At 33.2% G+C, this 21,291-nt stretch overlaps 2 protein-coding genes and 1 non-coding gene across 3 annotated transcripts; 2 read left to right on the top strand and 1 right to left on the bottom strand.

The window, feature by feature from the left end:
- The first annotated feature begins 1,394 nt into the window (after window positions 1-1,394).
- Window positions 1,395-3,622, top strand: LOC109799839 (uncharacterized). Its single transcript, XM_020360476.3, has 4 exons — window positions 1,395-2,020; window positions 2,640-2,777; window positions 2,995-3,117; window positions 3,200-3,622. The coding sequence occupies exons 1-4, from the start codon at window positions 1,619-1,621 to the stop codon at window positions 3,239-3,241; spliced, it is 705 nt and encodes a 234-aa protein (XP_020216065.1). The 5' UTR covers window positions 1,395-1,618; the 3' UTR covers window positions 3,242-3,622.
- An 8,784-nt stretch (window positions 3,623-12,406) lies between these two features.
- Window positions 12,407-12,478, top strand: TRNAT-UGU (transfer RNA threonine (anticodon UGU)). Its single transcript has one exon. It is a non-coding gene; the product is annotated as a tRNA-Thr (tRNA).
- Window positions 12,479-14,668: 2,190 nt separating this feature from the next.
- LOC109799900 (Disease resistance protein (TIR-NBS class)) lies at window positions 14,669-19,592 on the bottom strand. Its single transcript, XM_020360549.3, has 4 exons — window positions 19,139-19,592; window positions 18,602-18,896; window positions 18,370-18,489; window positions 14,669-17,814 (listed from the first exon to the last, which is right to left on the bottom strand). Exon 4 carries the CDS (start codon window positions 17,743-17,745, stop codon window positions 14,746-14,748), a length of 3,000 nt encoding a protein of 999 aa, XP_020216138.1. The 5' UTR covers window positions 17,746-17,814; window positions 18,370-18,489; window positions 18,602-18,896; window positions 19,139-19,592; the 3' UTR covers window positions 14,669-14,745.
- Between the last annotated feature and the right edge of the window lie 1,699 nt (window positions 19,593-21,291).

Genomic DNA, 21,291 nt, shown 5'->3' with positions numbered 1-21,291 from the left:
AGTTCATTAAACACTACAAAAAAAAAAAAAAACTTAATTAACCATGTATCTATTTGAATAATAAAATATGTCATATATAATTGCCTTAATTACTTAAAACCATTGAACTGAAGTTAGAAAAAAAAAGAAAAATAGATTAAAAGAATATATTTAAAATAACAAATTAAGTTTTAAAATTTATCCAATTTAAAACTAATTCATAACCGAATAAATCCATGAAAAATCTTGCTAAATTGGCTGCAAATAATGGTCGCCTAAAACAAACACAAGTTTTATAATAATTGAGTCAAATCTTTCAAGCAGACAACTTTTAAATGCATTTTTATGGCTAAAAATTTAGGTTAATTGAGTCTAGAAATTAAAAAAAGAAAAAAGAAAAAAAAACATATCCAAATTCAAAGAATACGTACATATTACTCTCTTTTTTTATGAGTTATGAGTTTCTTTTATCCATTTAGTTTTTTTTATCCATATTATGGGTTATGAGTATGTTACTTATTAACTAGAACTACATTTGTTAGCAAATTTTTAAATAGATTAATTTCAATATTATATTTTATGGAAATTAAATAATATCGATTATTTTTATTTATTTATAAAACTTAATAAATCTAATTAAATTATATTAGAATAAAATACATTATATGGTTTTTGTTTTTATCAAAATTTATAATGAAATAATTATAATTCGTCGTAAAATAATAATGCATGTACTAGCAGAGTTAACAGTTACTCAACCAAGTTTTTGATATGGGTCTGAAGTGTTTCTCTAGCTTGTTATTCACCCATGACAAAAAATTAAGGTCTTTGGCTAATCTTAAGGATTGGCTCAGTCGAGCTCGTAGATTAGTTAATAAAAAGTAACGAATTAGAAGTGATTATCAAATGTTCTACTAGAAGCGTCAAGAGGGTAACCAGAATCTCACTACTTGTTCCATACTTCACAATTCATTCGGTAAAAACAAATTTGATTTAATAAAAAGTAATGAACTAAAAGTGGCTAAGAGATCATCATCCCAACTTAGTCAAACACTTGTAGATTTTGATAACAACAATATCAATATAACTTGTACAATTTAAATTCAGGTAAAGCTTACATTCTTGTAAATCAGTTTAAATATATCGATAGCATAATTATCATATTGAACTGATATAATTAATAATTTATAAAATTTATTATACAATTTTTAAATATATAATTAATCTTTCATATTAATTAAATTTTTGTTTATCTATATTGCCTTTCTACTTTTTAGCTTTATAATAAATAATTAAGGATATAATGAAGAAAAAAGAATATAATATTTGATTAAAGATTAATTTTTGTCTAAGAAAGAGTTATATAAAAATAATAGAGGGGCAATATTGGGGGTTGGGGGGAATGAGTTGTTTATATAGGGAAGTATAGGAGAAGCATGGAGTGTGTGTTTGGGTCTGGCATGGCATTAAAGAGAGAGTGATGAGAAAGTATTAAATTTGGAATTGTGTTGTGATGTTGGTGCAGGCCCGGCCTTCCATTAAATAACTCACTACACTAGTCAACTGCCTAAGTCACCAGCCAAACACAAAATGTAATTTGTTACTACTTCCATTTTAATTTTTAGTTTTCTTCACTTGAATGTTGGATTGTGTTTCAATGTCTTCTGATCTCTATACTAGTCTCGACCTTCTCTTCCTCTCAGCCTCTCCAATTCATGATGAGCTTCAAGGGAATAATTCTCTTCACCCCCTTACCCCTTCTTTCTGCTCTTTTTCTCCTCACCAAGACCACACCCTCCTTCATCCTAACACTAACACACAAGTCACAAGTGAGGAATGCCAAATGAGTGCCTACAATCACCACCCTCTTTCTCATGCTTATGAAACTGCATCAAACTTCATACATAGGAGCTTCAGCTGTAACTCTTTTGAGGGGAACACCTTCGAAGCTCACCCTCACACTTTCATGCAATGGCACTCCCCGGAAAACACTTTCTTCACTGGACAAATCAGGAGGGTCTGCAGTACAGGAGATTTGCAGGTTCAATAACTATACCCTTTCATTCTTCATGCTTATTTCACTAAATACTCCTTCTACTTGTTACAATCAAAAAATAAAATCTGAATGCTGGCCTTTTACTTTTACTTTATTTAAGTATTTGTTACGAAAAATTTATTCTCCCATTTTATATAAAATTTTAATAGAAGGAATTACTCCATTCTGGTTTATATTTTATATTACTAATAAAAGCATTAAATATTTTGATTGATTTACAAGTTATTACCTTTTTTATTATGAAATTGAAAAATGTAGTTCCCTATTACATGTAGATCGGTTGAGATCAAAATATAAATATATTGAGGAATATTCACCAATTTAATCAAGGATTACATTCTGTCAACGATTTGATTAATGAATTTCATTAATTTCGGTTGTGGAATATTTCCTTCCAAACGTATTTTCCAATTTATAATCTAAAATTTTATTGAAGAGATTTGAGAGTGAAATAAATAACTTGTTGAGATCATAATATCAAACCATTGGACATATATAATAAGTATGTTCAAGTTGTATAAAATTACATTGAAGTCATATCTACTAATAATGGATAGAAATTAAGGTGTTATTTGTATTGGATTTGATTTAATTTTTTGTTCAGAGCGCGAAAGCAACAGATGTGTGTCGAACGGAGGAAGGCAACTTGAAAGTAGGGCGTTATAGTGCCGAAGAAAGACAGCAGAAAATCTCAAAATACAGAGCCAAGAGAAGCCAGAGGAAGTTCAACAAGATTATTAAGGTAAAGAAAACAGCACTAAATATTTGCTTCTTATTTTATTTTGACTAATTGTTTAGTGCTAATAATTGGAAGACAAGAATGAGAATGATGGTATTAGTTTATAAAAGATACGACGGAATATTGCGGGAAATATATACGAATGCATGATTGAGAAGAGAAAAAAAAAGGCTCTGAATGTGAGTGCTTTGTTGTTTTATGTGATACCATTACGAATCAGTATGCATGCCGAAAGACACTAGCCGACAATCGAACCCGCATACGTGGCAGATTTGCACGTAACGAGGAAATCAAAGTCTCTTCTTCAACTTCAACCATAGAAGAATGTGAAGACGAGTTCTGGGTAAATAACATTGGCTCTTCTTATATTGCACTACTATTACTATTAGAGACCACATTTACATATTCATATTTTTTATATATAGGTTGAATTCATTGAAGGATTAAATGACCAAGTGATGGGTTAGTGTAGACTGTAGAGACTCTCTGTCTCTGCCCTTTGGTTTGGCTCTTAACTCTTACGTCGTTGCCCTTTTTGTAAGCAAAGGAAACAAATACCAAAAGCCTTTTCACTTTTAACTTTTTCCTAATTTATTAATAAAGTCGCTTTGTTGTAGGAAGTCAATTGTAAGTTGGGTAGTTGGTTGGAGTTGGAGGTTGCTTCCACTTTTCTTTTTTTCCCTTCTTATTTGTAGTCTTTGATTTTGATTTCGATTTCACTTTCCTATTCTTGGTTTCCATTTGTTCAATGTATATAAACCATATGTATCATATTCAATAAGGTGATGTAATTTTATAAAATATGTAAACAATAAGGATATTGCTTTATACTATTCTTTTATATCGTATTTACTAGTCGGTTAACCTGTATCAAATTATTTTTTTTCAAAATAATTTGATTATTGAACTTATTATTTATGAAACATCATATGTTGAGACATTATATTTGAATCATATTTGAGTTTATTGTCATGTGAAAGAGGTTTATATAATTTTATCTTTATGATAGGGATTGGTGAGATTTTTTTATCTACTTTAATTATTTTTTTATTAGACTTACTAAATTTAGAATTTAATTTTAGAATACATAAATTAAGTTGCATAAAAGACTTTTTGATATCATAAATAAACTAATACTGAAAAATAAATATAACCATTACATGATGTCATGAATTTAACTTTTTTGTATACATTTGAAGTCATATCTATATCTTTATTTTTCATTTTCGCACACTTGAATTTTTAATCATTTTTTTTAAGTAATTCAAGAGATTATAATATAGAGTTGACTATAAAAAAAAAATGGTTGGAAAAGAAAGATTCTACATGATTGACAGAGTAACTTGTTAATATGTTGTAGAAGAGATTATAAAAAAAAAATATCTTCTTTAAAATTTGAATAAAATTTTAGAATCAAATAGAGATAATGATAATCTTTATAGACCTTTAGTCCAATACTATTTTCTAAAATGACCTTTGCTTCAAGAACATACTTTCCTTTATGTGCTCTCTTCATTTCTCCTACTTTTTCATATATTTCATTAATTAAAAGTTTTCAGGACTCAAAAACAGCTTCATGCCAAAAATAAGCATTAGAAATACCTATGTCACCGGCATAAAATTAAGAGATGTATTAAATTAATAATGATGATTAAAATTAAGAGATGACATTAAATTAAATTTTTTCATATATTTTATAAAATTAAATGCCTAGATATTTCTTTAATTTGGCACATAAGTAAACTCAAAATGACAGGACCAATCTGAGTCATGCTTTTCATGATGACTTTGAACTTGTTCTGCCAATTCCTCCTACAACGTGCAATGAATAAAATTGAACCTAAAATTTAAATAATAATTGAAAAATGAATTTTTTTTTTGAAAAATATGTGCAAATACCAAATAGTAAGTTAACATATCATTAGCATATAATTTAATAAATTACACTAAATCTTGGAGAACAATATCAAACAGTTTGATGCATTGTATTTTCTTCACAATTTCTTTAATATTATCTTTCCCGATACCGGATTCGATAACTTCTGCAATAACAAAAAAAAAAAAAAATTAAAAAAAATATAACAATCTAAGGGTATCAGACATGAATCCAAAAATAGATTTTATTTGAAAGAAATCAATCTTGCAAATGGATCTCAATATCTTAATATAAAAAAATTTAACTTATTATTAAAAAGATATTCATTCATGAATCCAAAAATATAACATATATCTGATGTTAAAACGTGAATTATCACATAAAAAATTTGATTGTGCAACAAGTGGCTTAAGGCATCAAATTCGCAACCAGGTGCAGAGTTTGAGAGTGCCATATGCAGCATTGCAGCAAACATGGCTCCGTTGGGTGCAATTTGTTCCTAAAAAGAGGAAGTGATAAAAAGAAGCATCCACTTAAGGTAATAATTCGTTCTCTACTGAAGTGGCAAATATAGTATTGTTGCATTAAATCAAGATCACAATTTTCTTAAGTGGGATTTCTCTTTTCCAATCAGATACTAGTCAAATAAATTCCAAGGATAAAAAAGTGGACTACTTCTACTTGTAATTATCTTTACACGTTTTCATGCTTTCAAATCGTCGCCTATAATTATAATTATTATATTTCACACAACAATCTCAACAAAAAGTGGACTACTCTACTTGTAATTAGCTCCGCTTTCAAAACACACAATTTTCAACCCTCTCGATTTATAATGCCACTTAATTAATAATCTAATATATCTTGTTCAAAGTTCAAGTGCTTTAATTTTAAATATAAAACAGTCATGAACTGAGTATCATTTTTTAAGCAAAATCGGCATCTCTGATAATGGTTATTATGCGATCGATTAGAAATAACCTTAGATATTTTAAGTGAGATTTCAAATTCAAATATTATGAATTAAAAGAAATATAATTGATAAAAGAGATTTTACAAAATATAGTTAATTAAGCTTTTTTATTAGAGATTAATTATTATTGACAAAAAAAAATTAATAATTACGTCGTCAAATGATATGATCATTATGTTATGAGATATTATAAAATTAAAAATTGTTTAACATTGATATTAAGATCGACATTTTTATTAAATAAAATCTTGACAAATCTATTGGTTTGTAACTATTTTTAATATCAAATTTTTGATGATATATATGTTATTTTTGTGTAGTTTGATTAAGTTTTGTAGTGTGTTTTTTCTTAGTCCCACATTGCTTAGTATTGTGAGATGGTGTTCCTCACTATGTTAGTCCCACATTGCTTAGTATTGTGAGATGGTGTGTCTCACTTTTGTTATATAAGGAAGCTTATGTAAGGTTTACAAATGCACCAAAACAAATACTTCTTAGTATTGTTTATTTCTCTCTTCTCTCCTTTATTGCCATTGTTCCTAACAATTGGTATCAGAGCCCATTTCTTAGTATGCTCTGTGGTTGCAGCAGCGTCTGATCTTCCACATCAGAAAAGATTTGGTTAGAGTAAAATTTTTCTTAGTATGCTCTGTGGTTGCAGTTGTGTCTGATCTTCCACATCAGAAAAGATTTTTTTTTCTCTTGTTCTTGGGATCTCAGTTCAGAGAACTAGTGGGGGAGCTTTTCTTCAAAAGCAGTAGGAGTGATGGCAATGGACGAAGGCAAGATGAAGATTGAAAGGTTCGATGGTGCAGACTTCGGCTTTTGGAAGATGCAAATAGAGGACTATTTGTATCAGAAAGGCTTGCACGAACCTCTCACGGGCAAAAAACCAGAAGCTATGAAGGAAGATGAGTGGAGCTTTCTAGACAGAAAAGCTCTCGGAGCCATCCGTTTGACGTTATCCCGTAATGTTGCATTCAACATTGCAAAAGAAAAGACTACAGCTAGTCTTATGGCGGCCCTTTCCAGCATGTACGAAAAGCCGTCAGCCGCAAACAAAGTTCACTTGATAAGGCGGTTGTTCAACCTACGGATGACAGAAGGTGCATCAACAGCGCAACATATAAACGAACTCAACACAATTACAATTCAGTTGAGTTCAGTTGGAATCAATTTCGATGAAGAAGTACGAGCTTTAATACTTCTTTCTTCCCTACCAGAAAGTTGGAATGCTACTGTCACAGCTGTGAGTAGCTCCTCAGGAAGTAACAAGTTAAAGTTTGATGATGTTCGTGACTTGGTCCTCAGTGAAGAAGTCCGCCGAAGAGAGACGGGTGAATCCACAACCTCTTCAGTATTGCATACAGAGTCAAGAGGTAGAAGTTCAACCAGAGGAACCGGACGTGGCAAATCAAAGGAGAGATCCAAATCCAGAAATCATCAAAGCTCTAACAAATCAAAAACTATCGAATGTTGGAATTGTGGGAAGACTGGTCACTACAAAAATCAATGTAGGAGTGCCTCGAAGAAACAGGAGGTGAAAGATGAAGCAAACGTTGCTACGACCTCAGGAGGAGATGATGCGCTGATATGTTCTTTGGAAAACAAGGAAGAGTCTTGGGTGATAGACTCTGGAGCATCTTTCCATGCAACCTCACAGAAAGAACTCTTCGAGAATTATGTCTCTGGAAATCTCGGTAAAGTTTACCTTGGAAATGAACAATCCTGCGAGATCGTGGGAAAAGGTGTAGTGAAGATCAAGTTGAATGGATCTGTTTGGGAATTGAAGAATGTTAGACACATTCCCGACCTAACGAAAAACTTAATCTCAGTAGGTCAGTTGGCCAGTGACGGCTACACAACAATCTTCCAAGGAGAACAATGGAAGATTTCAAAGGGCGCAATGACAATAGCTCGTGGCAAGAAGAGTGGTACTCTTTACAAGACAACAGAAGCATGTCATCTGATCACAGTTGCTGCAAATGACAATCCCAATCTATGGCACCAGAGACTTGGCCATATGAGTGAGAAAGGGATGAAGATCATGCACTCGAAGGGAAAATTACCAGGTCTTCAGTCAATGGAAATTGAAATGTGTGAAGACTGTATATTTGGAAAGCAGAAGAGAGTTAGCTTTCAAAAGGGTGGAAGAACCCCAAAGAAGGAGAGGCTCGAGCTTGTTCACTCAGATGTGTGGGGTCCAACGACTGTTTCATCCATCAGTGGGAAGCAATACTTTGTGACGTTTATTGATGATCACTCCAGGAAGGTATGGGTATACTTCCTGAAACACAAGTCTGAAGTATTTGAAGCTTTCAAGATGTGGAAAGCTATGGTAGAAAATGAGACAGGGTTGAAGATCAAAAAGCTCAGAACTGACAATGGAGGTGAATATGAAGACACCAGATTCAAAAGGTTTTGCTATGAGCACGGGATCAGAATGGAGAGAACTGTGCCAGGAACGCCTCAACAAAATGGTGTAGCTGAGCGTATGAACCGAACGTTGACTGAAAGAGCCAGAAGCATGCGTATGCAATCAGGCCTACCGAAGCAATTCTGGGCTGAAACAGTAAATACAGCAGCTTACTTGATCAACCGAGGTCCATCGGTACCATTGGAGCATAAAATACCAGAAGAGGTATGGAGCGGAAAAGAAGTAAAACTCTCACATCTTAGAGTTTTCGGTTGTGTAGCATATGTGCACATCAGTGATCAAGGCAGAAATAAGCTTGATCCCAAATCGAAGAAGTGCACTTTCATCGGTTATGGTGAAGATGAGTTTGGCTACCGTCTTTGGGATGATGAAAACAAAAAGATGATCCGTAGTAGAGACGTGATCTTCAACGAAGGAGTTATGTACAAAGACAAACAAAACACAAGTGCCAGCAACTCAAAACCGATTGAGCCTACTTATGTAGAGGTAGACGATGCTCTTGAAAGTCCTCCAGTTGAGAGTTCTCAGTCAGTGGAATCAATTGAACCAGACAGAGGGCAACAATGTGTTCCAGAACCTGAATTAAGAAGGTCTTCTCGAGTTCCTGTGCCTAACAGGAGATACATGAACTACATGTTGTTAACAGATGGAGGAGAACCTGAAGACTATTCAGAGGCATGTCAAACCAGAGATGCGAGCAAGTGGGAGCTTGCAATGAAAGAAGAAATGAAGTCTTTGATCTCAAACCAAACATGGGAACTAGCAAAGTTACCTATGGGGAAGAAGGCACTTCACAACAAATGGGTGTATCGAGTAAAAGAGGAGCATGATGGCTCCAAAAGATACAAAGCTCGATTAGTCGTCAAAGGATTCCAGCAAAAGGAAGGAGTTGACTACACAGAGATTTTTTCTCCAGTTGTGAAGCTCAATACAATCAGAACAGTGTTGAGTATTGTTGCTAGTGAAGAGCTCTATCTAGAGCAGTTGGATGTGAAGACCGCATTTCTTCATGGAGATCTAGATGAGGAGATATACATGCACCAACCAGAAGGATTCTCAGAAAAAGGAAAAGAGAATATGGTGTGCAGGTTGAAGAAGAGCTTGTATGGTCTGAAACAAGCTCCAAGACAGTGGTATAGGAAGTTTGAGAGCTTCATGCACAAGGAAGGTTTTAAGAAGTGCAATGCTGACCATTGTTGTTTCTTCAAGAGGTATAACTCCAGTTATATCATTTTGCTACTTTATGTCGATGATATGTTAGTAGCAGGTTCAAATATGATTGAGATCAGAAATTTGAAGAAGCAGTTGTCAAAAGAATTTGACATGAAAGATCTAGGACCAGCAAAGAAGATCCTCGGAATGCAAATTACGAGAGATAAGCAAAAGGGAACTTTGCAGTTATCTCAAGCGGAGTACATAAACCGTGTCCTACAAAGATTCAACATGAGCAATGCTAAACCAGTTAGCACACCTTTGGCTAGTCATTTTCGCCTATCAACAGACCAATCTCCTAAGACAGAGGAAGAAAAGGAATTAATGGCTAAAACTCCGTATGCTTCAGCCATTGGAAGTCTGATGTACGCGATGGTATGCACAAGGCCAGACATTGGCTATGCAGTGGGAGTTGTAAGCAGGTTTATGTCAAATCCAGGTAAAGCTCACTGGGAAGCTGTGAAATGGATTTTGAGATATTTACGAGCCACTAAGGAGAAGTGTTTGTGCTTTAGTAAAGGTGAACTAAAAGTACAAGGCTACGTGGATGCAGACTTTGCTGGAGAAATTGATCACCGAAGAAGTACCACTGGCTACATATTTACGGTTGGAACTACAGCTGTTAGTTGGATGTCACAAATACAAAAGATCGTTGCTCTATCCACTACAGAGGCTGAATATGTAGCAGTAACAGAAGCTAGCAAAGAATTGATATGGCTTCAAGGATTGTTGACAGAGTTGGGATTCATCCAGGAAAGGAGTGTTTTGCATAGTGACAGTCAAAGTGCAATACATCTGGCTAAGAATTCAACATTTCACTCCAGAACGAAGCATATTGATCTCCGTTATCACTTTATCAGATCTCTGCTTGAGGATGAAGTACTAACGTTGAGGAAGATACTAGGAAGTAAGAACCCAGCGGATATGTTGACAAAGGTTGTCACAACAGAAAAATTGAGGCTTTGCAGTACCTCAATTGGCCTTCAAGAATAACTGATGATGAAGGCAATTACACTATGTGGTAATCAAACTCCAAGTGGGAGAATTGTTATTTTTGTGTAGTTTGATTAAGTTTTGTAGTGTGTTTTTTCTTAGTCCCACATTGCTTAGTATTGTGAGATGGTGTTCCTCACTATGTTAGTCCCACATTGCTTAGTATTGTGAGATGGTGTGCCTCACTTTTGTTATATAAGGAAGCTTATGTAAGGTTTACAAATGCACCAAAACAAATACTTCTTAGTATTGTTTATTTCTCTCTTCTCTCCTTTATTGCCATTGTTCCTAACAATATATAATAATGATATCGTATAATGCATATACTTCTTGAATTTTAGTAATTTTTGTCGACAATAGTAAAAATAATATACCATATATTTTTAAACTCATATAAAAAAAAAATTAACAGTACCGCGTACAATCTATCTGCATATACACAGACTTCTCTAAAGATAGTTGGTAGTAATGTAATGAAAGACATCATCGTCATTCTTAATAATAATAACTATAAATGTCAGTTATTTTTAATCCTTTTTGAATTAATGTTAAAATTTGTAAAAAAACAATGTAAATATGTTTTGTTCATCGCAGCTAAAATTTAAGTAAAATTCAAAGATTGAGGTGATGTGTTTTCATTTGACCCATTTTTCTTCCCATTTATTTTAATTTTAAAACCATGAACAAAAATTGCATCCCTATGTTCTCGATCGAGGTCATAATAAAGAGTTAAAGACACTAACTAAAAAGTTGGGTGGACGATTATGCTGCGATCTTTATGCTATATGCCATATGTTCAAACAGAGATAGGCAGCAATGCTCACAATTACAAAGACACGATATTACGTGAATAATGGAAGGAAGTTCCACTTTATAATAAATAAATAAAAAAACAGACAAAAATCTTGAAGATATATTAACAGACGACTAGATACCAGGACAGGACTGCTTTTACAGATTCTCTTTTAAAATATTACAAAGAGATGCTTCTCATCGTCAAGCTTACATGTTTCTTCTTTTCAAATACTATCCATTTTCATAGCTAGCCCTCCTCAGGTTTTCCATCTTTTTTATTTCAATTAAATAAAACTAATAATTAGTTAAATAAACTCAAATTTAATTAACTGAAATAATATATCCTTAAGAATAAATACTCGGTCCTTAAAGTGAAGATTCCATAAGAAAATCATGATGTGTCTTGCAAGCATGTCTTTCAAGAAGTCAATTAGGTTAGTTGATTTTTGTTTTTTCTTTCCGAGACTTTTAGTCTCCTTGTAAAAAAAATATAATAAAAAAAAAAGAAGAAGAAAAAAGAAATGGACATACTAGAAATTAAACCTTATCAATATATAAAACTTATGAGGTCAACCTAAAATAATGTGAAACACTATGTAGTTAATATGAGTAAAATGAGACACAATTTCTTTAAGCAAAGTTATAATTGAAGTATAGTAAATGATTAAAAAAATGAGAATTCACGCATTAAAACAGTTCACTTTTAATTATGAAAAAAAAAAAAAAAAGATATTTTATACTATTAAGGTAGTTAAAATATATATGAACAGCCAGTTTTGAGCATGAGAGCCCAGTAATGAATGACGAAAACTAGTTGAAGACCCTGCGATTGCAGTCTGATTTGTCTTTAAGCTTTGCCTCTGGCTCATTCCAAAGACAGCAACGGATAGAATTTTATGGAGGAAAAGAGAGAATGAATGCTTAGGAATGTTGTCCACTGGAGCTGTCTAGTCCAACAAAAAAGCCTTTTGATTCGTATTTACTATTTACTCCATAAGAATATTTGATTAATTAACGATAATCAAAGTCTTTTATGTTTTGCACAATGCACACGCTCTGAGCTCTTTAGTGGACCGGCCTCCAGCCATATAAAAATAAAATATGTGACCGGCAGACAAAAAAAGAGCTCGTCTACTATTCACCATACAACTTTCCTCGATCTTTACCAACACTGCAAAATAAATAAATAAAACTCTGTAAAAACTGATTTTTAAAGAAAGATTCTCTCGCACTTATAATTACAACTTTTATCATCTTACAAGTTTATGTGCGATATCCAATGAAGCACCAACTAGCATTTCTTTAATTAATATCACATATAGTTTATTTGAGCCACCTATCAAGTGGCCCCTATAGCTCAGTGGTAGAGCGTCAGTCTTGTAAACTGAAGGTCCGTAGTTCGATCCTGCGTGGGGGCAAGTGCTAGTAACAATTTCATTCCGCTCTATTTTTAGCAAATGCAGCCATATATTTTTAAAGAAATATTACAAATTTAATATTATTAAAAAATGATGAATTGGTAATTATTCACTCCAGTCAGTAAAAAAAACTGTCTAAATAAAAATATTCACTTAATTTGAAAAATTCTAATGTCTTTATGGAGTAAGAAATTCTTATTCCATATCATATCTTGAATTATTTTTTCTTCTTCTTTCACCCTCAAAATCAAGAGTTATATATAGACAGGATTAGTTTATTATTTTAATAATAACTTTAAAAGAATTATTCTTTATTTCTTTCAATCTAACCATTAAAAAAAATTGAGGATTAAGACTGAAGCCTTACTTGATGGCCTCATTGCTACTATTATTTAGGCAGTAAATGATTGCTACTACTGAACAAAATTTCCCATTAATTGCGGTTGAAAATTTATTGCTACTACTCTTTTGTCCAGCTAATGACCTACGAACATTTTCGCAACATGAATACCCTATCAAATATTACCGTTGTTGATGTTCAAAATAAATTGATTAACGCCTGTGAGTAAATAGTCATGTGACAAAGTTCAACTATATTTTTGTTGGACTCTTTAATAATATTATTAACTTCTAAAACTACGTCTGCATTTGCTAATTGGTCCTTTAATGTTTGTTAAAAAAAATTGGGTTTGCAAATTCATCCCCAGGTTTCTTTAATTATTCATAATTTGATCACAAAGGTCTTTCTGTCTGAAAGTGGTGTAAATAAATTTTTCGATGTATCTTTGCATTTTCATTAAAATGAAATTTCCATAAACAAACTGAAATTAAGCAAAACCAGACTTGGAATTGGAGAAAAATAATAAGAAGAAATATTTAATGAATACTAATAGTTGGTACTCTTTTCCTTCGAGTCTCGTATATATATATATATAAACAAATAATTTATGTTAATTAAAAAATTTATTTAAAAATATTTAATTATACTAATTTATTAAAAAAATACTTTTTCCCCTAAAAAAATATTTTTTTAACTATTTCTTCATTAAAATTTGATATATATATATATATATATATATATATATATATATATAAGTATTAGTCATTAGAAATAAAACTTCAATTCAATGAAAATTATTTTAGATATGATAATATTAAATAAAATCAAACTAATTGAAATTTACTTTATTTATGTTTTAGATGAACACCCGTTTCAATATTTTTTTTTATATTCGAGAGAAAATTCAGAAAACATTAGACACTTCATAAACGGGAGAAGTACCACTAAACGAAATTAATAAGAAAATTAATGATTTTTAAAATAGCTAAATGACACATTTTAAAAATATATAATAAAAAAAAAAAAAATGAACCAACATATGTTGCTTTTAAAGTTTGAATACGATGTTGTTATTGTAATTTTCCTAATAAAAAAAAAAAAAAAACTTGAAAATGATCCTTGAGTAAAACCAACGTTACCTGTGATAACAGCTATTTTCTTTGGTGCAACCAACACCTCCTGCATGAGGCGTCAAACCATTTCAACAGTTAAACAACGTGGCTGATAAATAAGATTCTCGAAATTCCCTACTCATTCACTGTTACCGATTGGTCAAACTATGATAATAGTACATTATTAGTTTATATTTCAATAATATAATAACTATACGGCCAGAGACCAGGTGAATGGAACTCTTTGGAACACTGAATCATAAGATTATTGCAGGAATACTAGCCAAGCACCATCAACTTATTAATCAGAATTTATAGCTTTTTATTCAGTTATCCTACATACAAATAACTAAAGTTTTTTGTTACTTTGGTGCCTCAAAATCATATTGCTAGTCCACAGATCATAGACCAAAATATAAATTGAGCTAATCCAAAGATAAAATTCAGCCTAAACTGTAGCAAGAATCCCATCATGATGGCATCAATGTGATTGATCCTTGTATCACTTTCCAGATGATTCATATCAATGCATCAGACTCCGGATAAAAGCAGAAATAATTTGATCCAATGTGTCCCTGGTATAGCAGTGGGAATTGGGAAATAACCAAAAAAAAAAAAAAAAGTCTACCGAAGGATCATCACAGATTTCCTATAAGGATGCAAACCAAAAAGGAATGAATACTTTTCAAAATGGAAGGCATCTATCTCATTTCAGATATTTTAAAAATGCTGTAGAAAGAACTATGAAATATTGTGCAGAAATTTTATTAGAAAGCTTTTGTATAATTCTAGAATTTCCTTACAAGATACAAAATCTAAGTTGAAGTGTGATTTTGGACATTTGCATTAAGCCTGGTAAGTTTGCTCAATGTTTCACGAGCAGATATGGTATCTGGATGATCTTCACCACAAATTGAAGTCCTAATAAAAAGAGCCTTCCTGATCAGATCATCCCCTATGTCAAATTGAGCACCTTTTAGCATTAGCTTGGCCCTGGTCTCAAGAACAGTGGCTCTACACAATGCTAACTCTTGCCAAAGGCAAGGATTTAACTGAGCATTAGTCTGGATGGATCTCCAGCAAAGTGACTTGTCCAACCACTTGTCAACTGGGGTAACAAATGCTTGGTCTGCAGCTTCCAATGCATTGGTGCACAGACGCAGAAGCTCAAGAGCCACGGTACATCGCGAATATGTGATGAATGTGTGAATTGCAAGAGGCAGAACCACTTTTTTGACAAAATATAAAAGCTCATACACCTTGAGTTCAACAACCACAAGATCATGACCAAATCCAAATAACAGAAAACATGCAGCCCATAAATGCTCCAGATTTTGTGCTATTGGCCCATGACTGATGATAGCTTGAATCATTGCTTGTGCAGCTCCACTATCTTCTCTTTTCCGGGCATACAGTTTGATGAGATCATTGATATGGATATAGCCTTGCTTAGTACTACTTCTAGCAATACTAAATCTCAGCAGCAAAGAAGATGCTTCTAATTCTGATTTTTTGGCATACGAGGATGTGAATCTGCATGTTAATAATTTCAGTGTTTTTCTCCAGAAACACTCCCCCTTACATTTTTCTGGTACCTTGTGAGCAGCAAGTGCCAATAGGGAAACAGGAATAGCACCAGGTGCAAACCATCCACTTACCAGCACCATTTTGGTGGCCAAGCTTCTAGGGCCATCTGCATGATCAAATATGGAGAAACAAACATCAAAAAGTTGCAGAAGGAAAGTGTTCTTCCTTAACGAGTGAGCTTCTTTATCACTCCATGACATCTCCTTCAAAGGCATTCTATTTATGGTGTCTAGGAGCCTGCTTGGTGTTATGGGAAGTTCACACAAAATTGCACCAATAATGGCTAGGCCAAGAGTTAACCTTCCAACTTTCTCCTCAATAGTCCTCAGGGCATCAACCTCGGAAACTGGATAGTCCTTATCACTGCCTAGCATTAAAGACATTGCCTCAACTCCAGACAAGTATGAAAGTTTCAAAGGTTCCAAGTTCATGATGCGAGGAAGGCGCGTTGATACAATTACATGAGTCTCTCCCCCGAAACGAGGGAGAAGATCCATCACAAGTTTGTGATCCCACCAATCCTTTTCACTTTCCAAGTTATCAATGACCACAAGATATGGAATGTTTCTCATCAGTTCCTTGCGAACTCTACAAATTGCTCCCACTTCCTGCTCTTCAAAGCCTCTTATCTTTGTTTTCTCCAAACTATTCTCAACTCCCACATCAACCTCTAAAAACGATCTGATATTGAGATAGTTTTGCCTTATGTATCTGCTCTCCCCTCCTATCCATAATACCATCTTGTATCTCTGGTGAAATCTGTATGCAAATTCAAGAATTAGCTCTGTTTTTCCGATTCCTGAATCCCCAGAAACACAAGCAATCCCTTTCCCATACAAAATCTTCATTCCTTTTCTCCTCTTAGTATACTTTCCCCGCTTGAACCTTGGATGGTTGTTCCTATGAGAAAACTCAATACCTTGCATTTCAATCTCTTTTTCTGACTCCTTCCATACAACCGGTTCTTTTTCCTTACTGTTGCCATTTCCCATATGCCTTTCCCTCCATCTTTCATCTATCACGTTACTCTTGCCCCAACCAATCCTCACACTCTTTCTCCTGGGTCTGGCCTTAAGTTCAATATAATCTTGTTCTGCATCTCCTGTGACATCACCAAAAAGTATAAATTCCAACTGTGAAAGCTCTTTCTTCCTGCCAATAAAATTCTCATTTCTAGCAAAAGGAAACTCCTCTTTTTCTGCCATTTCTCTCCATTTTGTCAAACGTTCTGCAACACTTCTCCTTCCTAATTTCATTGCTAATAATGTTACAGCCCTCAGTATGCAATCTCTCCAGTTGCCATCCTGAGCTTCCAATTTGCACTCATCAACCCGAGACAGGCCATGCACGGCGTCTTTCCACTCCTGCTCCAACCCTTCATATGAAAGCCAAAGTTCCCCTCCATGTTTTTCCCATAGTTCACCCCTCTTTTCAATAATATCTCTCACAAGACAATCAGCTGGACTCAAATCAAAGAATATTGGGACCAAATTCTTCTTGCTACCAAAATACTGCAGCTCCTCAATGGTGCATTGGTTCTTGAATGACTTCCTTGTTATAATCACTATCCCAAAAGAAGCAGCATCCATAGCTCTCTCTTCAATGCCACGTTTGCGCGAGCTCCTACATCGAGCCCTGTCTGAAACAAAGCAACTGATGCCTTGAATTTCTAACTCAGCACACAGCCATTTAGCAAACCGTAGTAGAGGGGGTTTGCAGCCATGTAATCCTACGAAAACATCACAACTCCTCAGCCTATAAGAAGAAAATGATGTGGAACCTGGAGTTGAGGATGTTCTATGGTTTCTGCCTTTCTTAATTGGCTTTTCTTTCTGTCCAGAATTGCCATCATCACGGCGATGGGAGTAACTGGACATGCTGCTACTAGAGATGCCAAATGAGGAAGATATTCTGTCAAGTTTCTGCAGATCACCTGAATTACATCCAACAGGAGATGCAGATAAATCTGAGAAAGTACATCTAACATTCACTAGTGAATTTGGTTCTGGAATCTCTGAAGTGGTGCTTGAGGGAGCCAAATCTAAATGGATTCTGTTACTTGGAGTATCGAGTCTGGTTGACTCTGATAATTGACATGATGATGGTGATCTTGGAGAGAAAAAAGGTGACTGGTTTGCTGAAAAGAAAGCAGAAGAGGATGATGACATGTTCCTTGTAGTCATGGCTTTCAAGGACCCAAACATGGGGCTCTCTTCCTGAATATCCATGCTTGTACTGGTAGGGTTCCCAATTATGCTAGATATCAAATCCCATGCACGCAACCGCACGATTTATATCTGAAATTGGGATCATATCCAAGTCAGTCACAAGATTTTATTCCAATAACCAATGAGCAAAAATGAACCCAAACTGAATGTTCTACATTGTTATGTTCATGCTAGATAAAAATATAAAAATAAAAATGGTAACAGTGGCATAACCATCCAAGTTATGCAGGGGAGGTAAAACTTTACAGAAAGAATTAAATTCGTCAACGCGCAAAGAAAAAATCATGACAAGGCAGCAAGAGAAACAACCTAAACGGAAATACTTACTTTATAGAAAGTAATTTGGGGGAAAGGGGGTAAAACTTTACAAAAAGAAATTGATTCTGAACAGTGAATACTCCAAAAAAGATGGTATCTGATAGGGCATGCACTCATTTGATGCACAGGATTCGTGTCTAATTGATTCAATAACCAAATTCAAAAGCAAAGAAGAAGGCACCATCATAAAGAATAAAATCAGAACCCCATCTCGGAGAGACAGAGCGAGAGAGAGAGAGAGAGAGAGAGAGAGAGAGAATTCATTGAATCATAAAACTGCATTGGGATTCAGATCTGAGTACTTACAAGGACACCAAACTGAAACACAGTTTCGTAGATTCTCTATGAGAGAGCACCGTATGAAGCTTTTTCAAGAGCAACTACGGCTGAAACAACAGCATCTGGCCAAATAAAAGAGTCGGAACTCTGTAGGGGGAGGGGGGATGAGAGAGACACCAAATTAGGAAAAGGGAATCGATGAGAACAAAAAGAGAAAATGATTAGTAGCTAATGGTCTAATAAAACAGATTAGCCATACCTTCTGACCCTTGTCTTGACAGTCATTTGCTGATTCTGAACTTCTACTCTTGCTTCCAACATTAATTTCATCAGAATTAACATTTCCTAATCCATTGTCCTTTTCTTTTCTATCATTAGAATCACACATGTACTGCATTCGTTGAAGCAACCTCTCCAACCATTTGTCACGATGGCTATCTCCAGTTAGAGCATTGAATTCTACCAATATGCGATAATACTCTGAGGCATTAGGTACACAACTCGCTGGTGTTTCAGACTTATGCAGTCCACTTTCAAGAGTTTCTTCCTCCTCCCTTGAAACATCAAGAGATGAAACACATCATTGCCAGAACAGTGTATAAATAATAAATATATAGTAGATACTATTCATTCAATACACATATCATTAACGCATCAAGTGGATCACAACACAAGTATTGAGTGAAAGGCCAAAAATCTTGGAAATTAAGTGGTGAGACTGAGAGTATTTGGGGACCCTTTACAGAAAAGAGGAAGAACAAGGACAAAGTTGTTGAAAATGAAGGCAAAGCTGTACCTTTTTTTCTGAGAAGGGGAGAGAACAAGTCTTGGGGGTTCAGAAAATGTAGCTGTTTTTTGATAAGCACGCTGTTTTGTAAGTATATAGTGTGTATATATATACATATATATCTAAAACCTGTCTCTTAACTTCACCCTTTCACACTCTGTCTAGTATCATTATTTGTGTGACTTTCTTGGACTAAACCTTAGCTTTTTATTTTTCCTATGATTCCTTGGAATTTTATATTTGTCTGAGAAACTGGTCTGAAGGGGAAGAGGAAGAAGAATGGGAGCAGAGAAGGGATCTGACTAGGGTATGGAAGTAGGCTCCACAATTGACAGCGATTTATACCACTGTTAAATTTGCAGATATTGAGCAATGTGATTTGCGTTCACGTTGTTAAAAATATTGCAAAGAGAGAGAAAGTTTCCTTTTTTACCAATGGGTGCTTAAAGGGAAACTTTGATTGATTAAGATAGTCAAAACTCAAAACCAAAGCAAAACGTGGTGTTTGTACTTTGTAGAATGGATGACTGAGGTTCTAACTTCTCTGCAGTCCGCACTGCCACTTGTTTTTTTCCTCTTCTCTGCTTCTGTACTTCTTCGTTACCTAAATTACATTCCAAGGGAATTCGGTTTATAATCAACCACATTTCAAAATACTTTACATTGCGTGTAACATTTTTTTAAATATATTATACAAATTATTTCCAGTAAGTTGTAACTCAGAATTACCATTTTTTAGGATATGATTACCGCATTTTGTTGATGCAACAGAATATACCTTAATAACAAATTCCTGTCATTAGACAGCAATTTATGGTAAGTTAGTAAGTTACCGCGTTATAATCTTTATCTAGAGTGAACCTTCAATTTTGTCTTTGAAATCTGTCCAATCTCTTAACTAGTTTCTAAAGTTAAAAAAAAAAAAATTGTTTCATAAACAAATAAATTCTCGAGTGTTAGAAATTATATATTAAAAAGGAAATCATGTTGATTGGTCTCTTAATGATTGAAAAATCTTTCAAGGTAATTCGTAAACATTTTTCAGATATACCAACTTAGAGACTAAAGGGGGTGTATTAGATTAGGATTTTAAAGGATTTTTTTAGTAAAAAAAAATCTTGCGAATTTTAAAAGACTTTGCAAGATTTGACTTTTAAGATTTTGCAGGATTCTACAAGATTTAAAATCAGGATTTTAATGGATTCTACAAGACTTTTAAATCAGGATTTTAATGGATTCTATGGGATTTTGTGGAGTTTTGACATTTGATAAGATTTTAAAAAAAATTCATACATTCAAATTTAAAAAGAGTCAAAGATAAAAATAATTAAAAATAATAATAATGTCTAGATAAATAATAATAATAATTCTCTATAATATTCTATCATCTTTTTATAGCATCCACTATCAATTGTAACAATTCATCGGAATCCTCCTTGGTCCAAGCTTCATAGTTTTCTTTCTCTTTTCCTTTTTCTTTATTATTTCTATGTGAATCTCCCATTTAAATTACTAAAACAATATATGTTGAAAACTAGTTATATAAATAATTATGGATAAGAGACAAAATTAATAAAATTATATTATTTTTAGAAGCACACCAATTATACAAGATCGAATATATCTTGACTATCCAAATGGATCAAATATCTCAATCATTATAAAAAAAATGTAAAAACGAAAATATAGAAATAAAAGATAATTTTTTATATAAAAAAAATCAGTATATTCGATACTGAGAAAATATTTAGATATATAATCTTTTTATATAAACGGAAGTATTTAGATATAGAAAATATATATATATATATATATATATATATATATATATATATTATTTTAGTTATATATTATATGATAATTTTTAACGATATTTATAAATGTAAATTATTCTAACAAATATTTTAACAATATTTCATTTTTTTTAAAATAAGCTAATGAAGGCATAAATCCTAAACCCTAAAAAATTAGATACTGCAATGTCTTATGTTAATTTTCTTTTTTAAAAATATAAAAAAATCTTAATTTCACAATATAAAAATAAAAAGAAAAATTCATAGTAAAAAAAATAAAATAATTGTTGAGTCATAAAAGGAAGGATAAGAGTAACAAATTCAAGGGAATGAGAGAGTTCGCTGTTTTTATGCTGAGAGGGTTCTTCC

The sequence above is a fragment of the Cajanus cajan genome, chromosome 11 (assembly GCF_000230855.2).
Source record: "Cajanus cajan strain Asha chromosome 11, NIPB_CcT2T_4, whole genome shotgun sequence".
In the NCBI taxonomy this organism is placed as follows: domain Eukaryota; kingdom Viridiplantae; phylum Streptophyta; class Magnoliopsida; order Fabales; family Fabaceae; genus Cajanus; species Cajanus cajan.
This window is presented reverse-complemented; position numbering and strand designations above follow the sequence as displayed.